The sequence below is a fragment of the Crocodylus siamensis genome, chromosome 1 (genome assembly GCF_052110815.1).
Source record: "Crocodylus siamensis isolate JL-2025a chromosome 1, ASM5211081v1, whole genome shotgun sequence".
Classification (NCBI taxonomy): domain Eukaryota; kingdom Metazoa; phylum Chordata; order Crocodylia; family Crocodylidae; genus Crocodylus; species Crocodylus siamensis.
Genome location: NC_143395.1, coordinates 79057342 through 79069492, shown reverse-complemented (window position 1 = coordinate 79069492; position 12151 = coordinate 79057342). Strand labels below are relative to the sequence as shown.

At 54.2% G+C, this 12151-nt stretch overlaps 1 protein-coding gene across 1 annotated transcript; it reads right to left on the bottom strand.

The window, feature by feature from the left end:
- Positions 1-2095: 2095 nt before the first annotated feature.
- POU3F2 (POU class 3 homeobox 2) lies at positions 2096-6498 on the bottom strand. Its single transcript, XM_090037133.1, has one exon. It carries the CDS (start codon positions 6481-6483, stop codon positions 5179-5181), a length of 1305 nt encoding a protein of 434 aa, XP_089893259.1. The 5' UTR covers positions 6484-6498; the 3' UTR covers positions 2096-5178.
- Between the last annotated feature and the right edge of the window lie 5653 nt (positions 6499-12151).

Genomic DNA, 12151 nt, shown 5'->3' with positions numbered 1-12151 from the left:
TACACACATATACATAGGTGCGTGCGTATACACACACATACACTGGATAGACAGATAGATACAGGCTAACGCCCCAGGCCGAGGGCTCCGGGTAGCAGGGGGCGCGGGGCCGCGGGAGCTGCGCGGAGTGTGGAGCCGCCACACGCCCGGCACAGGGCGCGCTCCAAGCCCTGCCCTCCGCACCCCCTCGTGCCTCGCCTCGTGCAACCGGGCGGCAACGCGACCCGGCTGAGCGCGGGGCTCCTGGGCTGGGCAGCACGCGGGGCTCCCTCAGCAGGGCGCCGTGCCCCGCGAGGTGCCCAGCGCCGACGCCTGTGGCCCAGCGGCAGCAGCCCGGGGGTCGCGCTGCCAGGGGAGCCCACGTGCGGCCTGGGCCCCAGCCAAGGCCGCGCGGGGCCTTCCCCGACACGGACGAGACCAGCGCCTTCCCTGCCCGCGAGCCTGGGCCTCCGTTAGAGGGAGCGAGCCGAGGCGCTCGGGCTTTTGTTGCTGCCATCTCTCGTCTACAGCGCCGAGCCCGCCGCCCCCCTGGAGACAGCGCCCTCCTCCAGGCGGCGGGACAGCCCGCGGCCCCGGCCCGCTCGCCCCCCTTTTGTTTTCATCTCAGCACCGACGAGCCGATACAGATCGATGCTTGAACGTTGCCTCGAGGGGAAAGCAAGGCACCTCCAACACAAACCGAGCCCGCGAGCAAGCACAGCAATAACCCCGGGTCCCGGCTTGGGTCAGCAGGGCTAGCCGAGCGCGCCAGCCGACAAACAAAAGGAAAAAGAAGGATTTGCAAAGCTCGTCCCAGCGCCACGCTCCGGCGTGGTGGGGGGAAAGAAACCTCGGGGCAGGCTGCGTTTAACCCGGAGCGTCTCCAAGCAGAGAGCGAAGGGGCTGGGCCGGGCAGACACTTGTTCAGACAGGAGGGCAGGTATCCATCAAAGTCTCATCTTGGCCAGCCAACACGTGATTGTTTCCAGTTAGCAGGGCCCTGTTAGCAGAGGCAAAAGATTTCCTCCGAGTCCACTGCTCTGTCCTGCAGAGGGCAGATGCTGCTCGGTTTCTGCAGACAAGCCGGTGGGATATTGACCGAGGACTTTAAATCTATACCCAGCTTAAACATTTTACCCATCAGCATGTCTGCGGTCACAAAACACTTCTTCTTTCTGTCACTTTTCCTTCCAGCCTATTGATAAGATCATTTAGCCGAATCTGTTTGGGATGAGTGTAATATTGACTAGGAGTTAGAAAAGATGATTAAATCTAATAAGCCCAGGCACTATCCTTCCGCGGGGGGAGGCGGGGTATATTGTGCGTATTAAACCGAGCAAGCCAAAAACGATTTTAACACATGAGCACATGTGTTAACACTGCTCAGTTTGATTTCCCCCTCCGATATGCTCGTCTCCCAAAGCCCTGCATTTCATTCAGCAGCGAGATGCTGGGCTGGGCTCTTGCCTTCGAAAGTGTGCGGTTTGTTAGAAACACAGCCTGCCAGGGTGCGGGCGCGGGGCTGAGTGTGCATCTGTCTGTCTGTCTGTCTGTCTGTGTGTGTGAGAGTTTGAAGCTACTACGAATTTGCTGGCTCCTTTATGCAGTACCCGTCCTTTATAACCACTGAAACCAACTAAAAATCCACCCTCAAAATCCATTCCAGCTTGCACAGGACAGCCTCGCGAGCTCTAGGCGTGTGTCTACCACCATTAGACAGCCTTTTGCTTCCACTCTTATTTTTAACAAGCATTCCCTATAATTAAGCTCCGCCTTATTTCAAAGAGTCAGATCTGAAATGAACAAAAAAGGGCTGACTAGAGAGAGAAGTCAATTTTCCGTCCACGCTGTCAACGGACATAGAGAGGACTCACTTCAAGAACAGATTTCTGCATATAAGCATCCAAGGAAGGACACAGGATTCAACGCTTTTTAAAAATAATAATAATAAAAAAAACCACCCTCCTGATGCGGTTAAATGTTTGAAAAGACAAAATGGAAACGGCACCTGGCGTTGCACTAAAAGACTTTGGAAGTTACAGGCTGGAACCCGTCGGTAGAGGCATGAAAATTTATTCCAAAACTCCATGAATTATAACGGAAGGGATGGCGGTGTTTTACACAGAGCTCCACTCAGGAGAAGTACTAGGGTGGGGTTTCCCCTCCAAATTGTAAGAACTATGCAAATCAGTGCTAGCTTTCCAAATAAAATAAAGGTATTTCAATAATTAGAACAAACTATGAAGGTATTGTGCATTTCTGTTTTATGTAGATAATAAAATATTACTTTAACATAAATATATAAGGATCTCTGCGTTTTTATTTTTCCCCACAAGCACATCCAAATGTACCAAAACAAAGTATTTTTAAAGAGATTGAACCAAAAAAAAAATTACATCCCATATAGATTTTGTTCACCTACTCATTTAAAGCTACAGAAAAAACAGTTTCCAGAACCTGTTTGCTTTAAAAGAAATAAATATACATTGAGGCAGGCCACTTAAAAATGATATGAAAATATTTCCCTGGGTAGCATTTAAAAAAAAAAGAAAAAATAGACAAAGAAAACAGTTAAACTATTTCTGCATTTCAAAGGACAAATATTAAACATATATACATAGTGGTAAGGTTTGCGTGGTAACTTTTTTTTTTTAAGTAAACCTATTTAGAGCTAGAGGATCTTCTCAGGCATCCTCTGAACCCCGTTTTCTGACCTTACACACATATTAATAAGTGTCTGAAAGTTCATTTCCTCCCTTTACCACTGGATCTGCCCTGATCTGAATCGCTTTCCTAGGAACTGGTCCTCAACACATAAAATAGCAAGCAGCTCAATACATCCAAAATAATAAAAACCCAAAACAAAAAACAAAACTCAGTGCCCGTATCATTGTGACAATTGTTGGAAAAATAGAAAGTCAAAAAAAAAAAGGCAAAGAATATGCGTTTTAGAAATCAGCGTTTGTCTTAACAAGGGAAGGGGTAAAAAGAAAAGGAAAGAAAAAGAGAATCAGCTGTCACAGGCGCTTTAGAAGACAGTAAGAAACACATTGTAAAGCCTTAAGGACTGGATGCACTGTTTATAGGATCGATCAGCGAGAGAATCTGTCCATGTTTTCTTCATAATGGTCGAAAATTCAACTAGGCAAACTTTTTGGATTATAAAAAATGTCCCACCCCCACTACAGCGCCCTTTTGTGCTGACTAAAGAATTAATTTGCGAATGTGTAACTATCACACTTTAAAGTCCCTCCTGTGTATGTGTGTGTGTGATGGTGTATACATTCACACACACACACACACAAACATGCACACATTGTTTCAACTTCTCTCTCCAATGTTGCCCTTTAGAGCTTTGTGTTTTGGGCAAGTTAACAGTTTCCTACCGAGATTGTGTTGAGAAATGCATTTTAAATCTCTCAAGAAAGGGGCCAAAAAAAAAAAAAAGCATTGAAAATCTCCCTTTTTCTCTGTTGTTTGGGTTTTTGTTTTCCTTCATTTCACTCCCCAGTGAGCGAGCCAAGGCTGGCTAAATTAAGCTGGTCTATTCGTGCAATGTATTATCCTGCAAACTGAGCAGAGGGCGCGAGGTGCTAAAAGTGAATAGAAAAATAAATATGGAAAGCACCGGAAAATGAAATGCTCTACACTTAGGCAGGCAGAATCGTGTCCTGTGTGGTTATAGCTACATATAAACACACACAGGCACACACAGAGTGCAGGTCCTCGGTTTCTAGCTTGATGATGGAGCAGCTCAATGAAACAAAGTTTAGAGGCTGACATCAGCCCAATGCTCCCGTGCAATGAATGATGAACGTTGAAGGCACACACAGAACTCGGCGGATGGGGTTGCTACAGCTAACTACTCCTCTGCCCCCCTGGTCCTCACCAAAGTGCCACTTTCTTGCTGTTGGAAAACTCCGGGGATGGTATTTTTACCTCCACACTTCCCCCGTAGCTCTTTCACAATGGGCCTGGCTTGCTAAAATGAAGCACTCGGTCTCTGTTGAGTTCTCTTTGCCTTCCCCAAACCTAAGAAACACCGCCTGAAAATGAAGTTTACTTTGTGGGCTGACATTATTCTCCCTTCTCCAAACTGGACTCTCGCCCTTCAAGCCGGGCATTAAGCATCTGCGAGAGTCATATCGCTTGAAAGTGGAAGTTGTCTTTGTACGTGTGTATACATACATATATATACATATATAGATATATCTCTATAAGAAAGAGGATACATACGCGGTGGCGTGTCCCTACTTGCCCCATATAGATATATCTATATATCTATATCTAGCTATATATATGCATATATATATATGCAGATATATATACACATACATATATGTATATATAATGTATACTACATATACATATATCTGCTATGGTAAAAGGAGAAAATAAACATTACACATATTGAAGAAGACTGGTTTATAACAGAAATTCATATATACACATAAAGAAAGCAAGGGCTGTAACACAGTAATATAATTGTCGACTGGTCAAGGGTTGGCTAACGCTCACCGTGGAAAATGCAAGTCATTTTCAAAAACAAGGGTGGGGGGGGGACGAAAAGAACAGAAATGATTTTGTTTCTGTAAACTTCCATTTTCTTGCAGTGCAAATGTATCCGGTTAAATACTGTCTACCTCCAAAGGGGTTTCTTTTTATTATGACTAGCGTTATTTTACTCCTAACAGGGATGCACAGGAAATAAACACAGTAGCCATGTGCCAAATACTGAGCGTCGCTCCCAAATTAAAGCTGCCTTTGTGCTTAGCAGGGCTTGGGGCCGATTCCTGGCGCTTTCTGGCAGATCTTTTCTTTTTGTTTTTGTTTTTTAATATATCTATCTCCTCTCTCTCTCTCTCTCTCTCTCTCTCTCTCTCTCTCGCAATTAATTCAGCTTTTGCAAAACACTTCTCAGTGCCTGGCGCGCTGTGTGTAGCTAGCTGCCTGCCTGGTGGCTGTGTACGCGATACTCACTCCCACTCCATTGCATGGGCACTCGCCTGTAAAGGTCAAAACACATCATTACACCTGCTACCGCTCAGAGGATATATCGTCCAGCGCAGCTGCTCAGCGGTGTGTGTGTGTGTTTGCGTGTGTTTAAGAGAGGGGGAAATAAAATAAAATTAAAAACGAGAAGAATCAAAAGTTGGAGGAGGAGGGGGCAGCCCCCCAGGCCCTCCCCCCGCTGCGAGTTCACTGCACGGGGGTCTGCACCCCATGGTGCGGTGGCGTGTCCCTACTTGCCCCATAGACATCCTCGGCTCCCGGCAGAGTCCCTCCCGGGGGAGTCATGCGTTTCTCTTTCTGTCTCCTGTTACAAAACCACACTCTCACCACCTCCTTCTCCAGCTGTAGGCTGTCCGCCAGCGAGGTGATCTCCTGGGCGGAGGGCTTGGGGCACTTGAGGAAGTGGCTCTCCAGGGCGCCCTTGACGCTCACCTCGATGGAGGTGCGCTTTTTCCGCTTGCGGCCCTGCGCCGCAATCTTGTCTATGCTGGTGGGGCTGCCCGAGGACGAGTCCGCCTCCTCCAGCCACTTGTTCAACAAAGGCTTCAGCTTGCACATGTTCTTGAAGCTGAGCTGCAGGGCCTCGAACCTGCAGATGGTGGTCTGCGAAAAGACGTTCCCGTACAGCGTGCCCAGCGCCAAGCCCACGTCCGCTTGGGTAAATCCCAGTTTGATCCGGCGCTGCTTGAACTGCTTGGCGAACTGCTCCAGGTCGTCCGAGGTCGGCGTGTCCTCGTCCGAGTGCGGCTCGTGCGGGTGGTGCGCGTGGTGCGGGTGATGGTGCGGGTGGCCTCCCCCGCCGCCGCCGCCGCCCCCGCCGCTGCCCGGGTGCTGCTGCTGCTGCGGCGGCGGCGCCTGCGGCGGCGGCTGCGGGGGCCCGTGCGGCGCCGGGTGCTGCTCCGCGCCGTGCGGCGGCTCGTCGTGCGCGTCCCGCAGGCCGTGGTGGTGCAGCGCGGGCTGGCCCGAGCCCAGCATGCCGTTCACGCTGAAGCCGGGCGGCTGCGAGTACAGCAGCCCCGCCTGGCCGCCGCCGGCCGAGCCCATGCCGGGCGGCAGGTGCGCCGAGGCGCCCGTCCTCCAGGCGGCGGCCACGGCGGCGGCGTGGTGGCCGCCGCCGTGGTGCACCAGGTGCGGCGGCCGGCCCTGCTGCTGCGGCGGTGGCTGCTGCGGCGGCGGCGCCTGCTGCAGCTCGTCGGCCCGGCCGCCGCCCGGCCCCACCGAGGGCTTGATGTCCTGCTGGCCCAGCGGGCTGCTGGCCCAGGGCGAGTCGCCGCCGCCGCCGCCGCCGCCGCCGCCGTGGGACAGCGCCGTGATCCACTGGTGCGCGTGGCTGAGCGGGTGCCCGTTGCTCTGCAGCGCGTAGTCCGCCTGCACCAGCGCCTGCGCCTCCCGGTAGCCGGCGCCCGGCTGCATGGCCCCCGGCGGCTCGGCGTGCACCAGCGCGGCGCCCGAGCCCAGCAGGCTGTAGTGGTTAGAGGCTGTGGTCGCCATGGCTCCCCGCGCCGGACTGAGCGCGCCGGGGAGACGCGCCGCGCATTTGACAGCTACTTTTTCGCCTCGGGGCTCCGCGAGCAGCGCGCCGCCCCGGCCGGGCCAGCCGCGCCGGCGCCCCGCCCCCGTGCCCCCATTGGCTCTCGCCGCTCGGATTGACGTGGAGACCGCTAGCAACCGGCGCCGGGGGAGCCGCCCATTGGCCCCGGCGCCGCCGCCGGGCCCGCCCCCGTTCTGTCACCGAACTCTGAGCTGGGGGCGGAAGGTGTAAGGGGGGGCTCTCTCCCCGCCCTCCGCGCGGGAGCCGGGCCCTGCCCCGTCCTGTGCAGCCCGGCCCGGCCCGGCCCGGCCCGGCCCCGCGCGCACAATGGAGCAGCGTCGGTCCCGACCGCCTGTTCCTCCTGTTGCTCGCGGCTCGGGCTGGGGATGGAAGCGGCCCCGGGAGAGGAGGAGAAGTGGGGCGCCGGGGGTGCCCTCCGCGGGGCGCAGCGCGGCCAGGAGACCCCCCCCCCCGCACTCAGTGTCCCGCCCCGACACGCGCGCTCACACGCGGGGCACCCCCCCCCCCCGATCTTTTAATCTCAACTTCAGGCCCAGCGGGGGGTGGGGGATGCAGGGAGCTGGGGCCCGGCTGTGCACCCAGGGATGCCTGGAAAACCCACTTCCTCTTCCTCCCTCCCCGCGCCGGCAGCAGGTGCTACCCGGAGCCCAGCGCCCAGCGCAGGCGGGCGGGCCGCTACACCCCGCAGAGGGGGCGGGTGTTGCAAAGCAGCCTGCGCCGCGCCGGGCTCCGGCCCCGACAACAAAGATGAAGCAAAAAGTTGCTTCCCGGCGCGGAGAGGAGGAGCCGCCCGGCCCGGCTGGAGACACAACTTTGCCGTGTGTGTGTGTGTGTGTGTGTGTGTGTGTGTGTGTGTGTGTGTGTCTGGTTGGGGGGGGGGAGTTGTTAGCAGCAGACTCAAAGTATCTTCATCTAAATAACACAATGGCGCGGGCCGGGGAATTGATTGGTCCTAACAAGCGGCCGCTTTCTGGGGAGAGTTGTTTATAAATCAGCGGCCCTCGCCCAGAGCGCTGCAAAAAGGGGGGGGGGTTGGCAGGAAATAGCCCTCTGTGGGGGAGGGCTGCCACCCCCCCGCCCCCCCGCTACACAAACACCCCCCCTCCCCACACACCTCTACACAAACACCCCCCACACACGCTCACACACACGCACGTTTCCCCTCTACGCAAACACCCGCCTCCCCCAGCCACACACGGGATCCAGCCCTGGGAGACGGCGCCGGGCTGTATCGGAGCCAGGAGAGGGGCAGCGGGGCAGGAGGGAGCGGGAGCAGCCGCCGAAGCGAGGACGCTGCTGGCAAACGTCCCTGCCCCGCCGGGGCCCGGGCTGCAGGCGGCCAGGAGGAGGCAGCGGGCGCCTCTAACCCGGGCTCTGCCTTTTGTTCCTCGGGTAGAAATCGCGCTTCCCATCGTGGGGGGGCATCTCCCTCCTGCAGCTGAAACCCTCCTGTCATTTGCCCCGCGGAGCCGCACGGGCAGGACAGCCCCAGCCAAGCCGGCCGCAAACTTCCCTGGAGGCAGCCGCGGGCCCCTCGCTCGCCCGCCCGTGCTTGGGGACCGGCTCTGGCCTCGGGCGCCTCGCATGAAAGTGCTCCGGGGCACTGGGCGGCGTCTCTGGCGGGCTAGATCTGAAGTGTGTGCGTGTGTGTGTCGGGGTGCTTACACGTGTTCAGCGTGGAGAGCGGCTGGGCAAAGAGAAATCTCCCCGGCAGGGAGTAGCCCGAGTGCGATCTCCTGGCTGTGAAACGTACCTCCAGGGGAGCAAACACGCAAGCCGCTAAGCAGAGATCGGGCACCGGCGGTGGGATTTGCTGCTTGTGAGGAAGTCTGAAATCAGCCTGATGGAGCTTCAGGCTACACACACGCACACACAGAGCTGAAGAGGGTGGGTATACAATCATTGTTCTGCCTGTTTAATACCCCTAATAAATCACTGGTAGATATCAAAGGCTACTGTTAATCACACGATTACAAAAGTAGGAACACGGTGTAAAGCTAAAAAAAAAAGAGAAAAAAGAAATCCAAGCCCCGTTTCCCCCTCCTGCATCCCCTCCCCCAATTAAACTAACGTCTATACATTCACAGCTGGAGAGAGCCGGGAGTGGCCATGGTGAATTCAGAGGCGCTGCAGGCTCCGCCTCCTCCTTCCCATCATCATTATTGTTACCCTTGTCATTAATACTGTTTCTTAAGCATCCTTCACTCCCGGCTCCCCCCGTGGAGGAGCCCGCAGCCGGAATGCTCCTGAGACGGGAGAGCTCTTGATGTCTGTCTGCTCCTCTCTGGGTCCTGTAACCGGTCCGCGTTTCAGTCTGAGCTCCCCAAATTGGGGCTGATTTAGGTCCAGGGCGCTCGGGATGTGAAAGAGACAGTCATGTGTCCCCTTTCTTCCGGAGCTGACCCTGCCGGATTAGAGGTCCCAGGAGCCTTTCTTCCCTTTCTCTGCCCGTATAAAAGCAGGTTGAAGGTGATGCGGTGTCTTGGGCAGACACTGCAGTGTTTTGATTCAGCTCAGCCCTTTTCACTGTTCAAAGCAGCTGTTCAAATACTAGGGCTGCTTACTTTGACGTGAGGAAGATTTTCAAACAACCCCAAAAGCTTTGAACTGACAGGCCTCCTTGATATCTCCTTCATTCCAGTACAGCTCTCCGAGAATATTCTCTAGCAAATACATAGCGCGCCTCTTAAATGGAGCTTTCTCCTCCCTGGGAGGCGAGGTGCTGCATACACATAAGGTGGCTGCAGCAGGGAAGGGGCCGGGTGCCTGCTACTCACCCTGCTGGGACGCTTACAGCCAAGACGAACTAGTGCATTTCCTGGGGATCCAGTGAGTGGACTCCAGCCCTTTCTTGTTAAAAAGCCTGAAGCAGCTTGTTACTTGCACAAAAAAACCCCAACAACCACCACCACCCCCAAAAAAACCCAAACAAACCCTGAGCTGTGAACCCTTAGCAAATCCAAGCCTTGCAGAGAGAAAGCCGCAGCTACACACTCCCAAGTACGAATACGGAGCTCTTATTCCCAACGACTCCTCATAAACCTCCTTAGTGCTCAGGGTTTAAAGATTGCTTTTAAAATGAAGAAAGGTCCTTCTGTTTAGAGGTGAAAAGCCTGTTTGAAACTGCACTCACTGGCGTGAAACGAACTCACCCAACTAAGGGGGGGAAAAAATCCCTTTTTCCAGCAGCTCCCGTTTGCGTGCACTGCTGGGGGGAAGCATCAAGAAGGGCAAAGGCACCAAGGAATTCAGCACGAGTATGCTCCGGTGCAGTAAAAACAGCTGTATACCATGGAGCTCCTTTGAAAGGCCAGCTTGGAAGACGTGGGCACATCGCTGGGATGCATTTAATGTACCTATTGTGAGATGGGACTGTTTTGATCTCTCTTTCCTTTTTAACCTTTCTGTCTGAACTATTCAGCCCTGCGTTTTCGGGAGCTCTTTGCAAGGCTTGCTCCGAGGAGCCTGATTTCGTGGAGAGACCCAAGAATGAATGGAACTTCAACTCGAAGGGCCTGCCGAGGAGCAGAGCTGAGGCCGAGGCTTCACAAGTGATTGCTTTAAAAAATCCAATCTACACAAAGAGGCAGCTGGCTGCTTTAATGAAAACTGCCTTAAAGCTGCAAGAACTGCAGCCTCAGGGATGTATTTATAAGATGACTCAAAAAGCTCCACTTTCAAGTTGCTTCTCCTCGGGGTAGCTATAACACACACATTTAACTAAGAAATCTAAACAAAATGGACAGAAATTGATCACTTTGATTGCATAGGATCGCATTACCCACTGAAATTAAAACCCCTCGTGTAAATGGGTTTCTCCACGTACAAACAAAAGAATATATATTTGACCTGCTAGAATATCTATTCCCTTGGAAGATAGAAAGGTGCAGAATATATATATATATATAAAAAAGTTTCTGAAAAGTTTGTATCAATGTTCATTTCCAACAGTCCCGGAAGCTCTATTCTTTGCGCCACTTTTTATTCATAGGGGACGATTCTATTTTATCTGCATCACTGTTTAAACTACTGGGATATAATGCTCTAAGTTCAGTATTTGAAATTAAATTATTTGAATTCACGGATATTAATCTCTTCCCTTCATCCTCCAGTTCTGAATCTTGTCATTAAAAATGATCCACCCTTTGTAGTCCGCAAGTGAATATTTTATAGACAGATACCGCTATGAAGACTTCTAACACAACGTCAACCAGTCAGACTTAGCTGTTGCAGGGATTACTTTGAGTAATTTATCAAAGGAAGGCTGCTAAATTTTGAGTGGTGAATATAAGGCCGGGGGGAGGGGGAGCAGAAAAAAAAGAGACAAATTCCGTCAGTCTGTGAGATAAATTCAACTCGGAGTTAATACAGCGTGTTTATATTGAAATCTCCTCGACAGAACAAGATGCAGTTGGTGGGGGAGAGTTTGCTTTCACGCAATTTAGTTTTCAAAAGGCTTGCTGCTAAATGACCTCTCGACAATGGAGCTTAAAGGGGGGCTCTGTGGGCTTTCAAGCAGGTGAATTGGTGGTAGACAGGAGGGGATCCAACCTCTTTGATACATTCAAGAGATTTCATCTGGGACCTTTGAAAAACTAAACTGTCGAGTGATGTATAGGACCCACAAATGTCTTTAAAAGAAGTCCCCAGCCCTAAAAGCTGCCCCTCTGACACATAACATAATTGCTCTTGTCGGGTTCCCAGATCAGCTCCGATGAAGGGGCACGGGGAGCCCATCGCCGCCGTCCCAGCCTTACTGGGCTTTGCCCGGGGAGATGCTGCTTTCTCTCCCCCACGTTACGTTTTCTAGGCGGATAAAAGAGGAACACAAATCCAGCTGCTGCTCAGAAAGAGCAGTGATCTCTGTGGCTCCTGCTGTAGGCACTGGCACAGGGCGGGAGGCAGAGGCAGCGCCGGATTTCCCTACAATAAGAGAGGCGAGCCTTGAAAACTTGAGCGTGCCCCGCACTCCAGGGGACTGGACACGATGGCTCTGGCACAAAGCGGGAGCCGCGGGCAGGAGCAGGCAGGCTCGGCACCTTGCTCTGCATGTGCAAGCCTGGTGCCCACCGGGGAAGCCCGGCAGCCCCCGGGAGCTGACTCAGTGGAGACTGGGGGCCCGATCCTGCCTCTGCGGCCGGCTCGCCCAGCGGGCCCCTTCCGCCGAGCGGGGGCTGGCGCGGGGCTTTCCCGCCCTCGAGCCGGAGCGGCCCGGGAGTGGGTGCCCCGGGCGGCGGGGAGGAGCCGCGGCCGCCTGGCCGCGCGGGAGCGGGGGGCTGCCAACTTTCTCTGGCTCGGAAGGAGGAAGAAGAAGAGCGGAGCAAACAAGGAGGCCGGGCCATTGTCCACAGAGGGGGCATTTTTGTCAGGCTGGCCTTGGTTGCTATAGTGAGGAGGGGGAAGGAGTCCCGCAGCTCGCCTCGCTCCGCTCCCCCCGGCCCGCCAGCGCCGCCGGCCACTGCCGGCCAAAATAAAAGCGCCCTGGCTCGGGGCGGCCCTGCTCCTGCCCCGTCTTCCCCCGCAGCCCGCGGCCTCAACCCCAGCTCCCGCCGGCAGGGCCCGGCCCGGCCCCGTGGCACCTGTTCCGTCCAGCTCCTCGCCATTTGA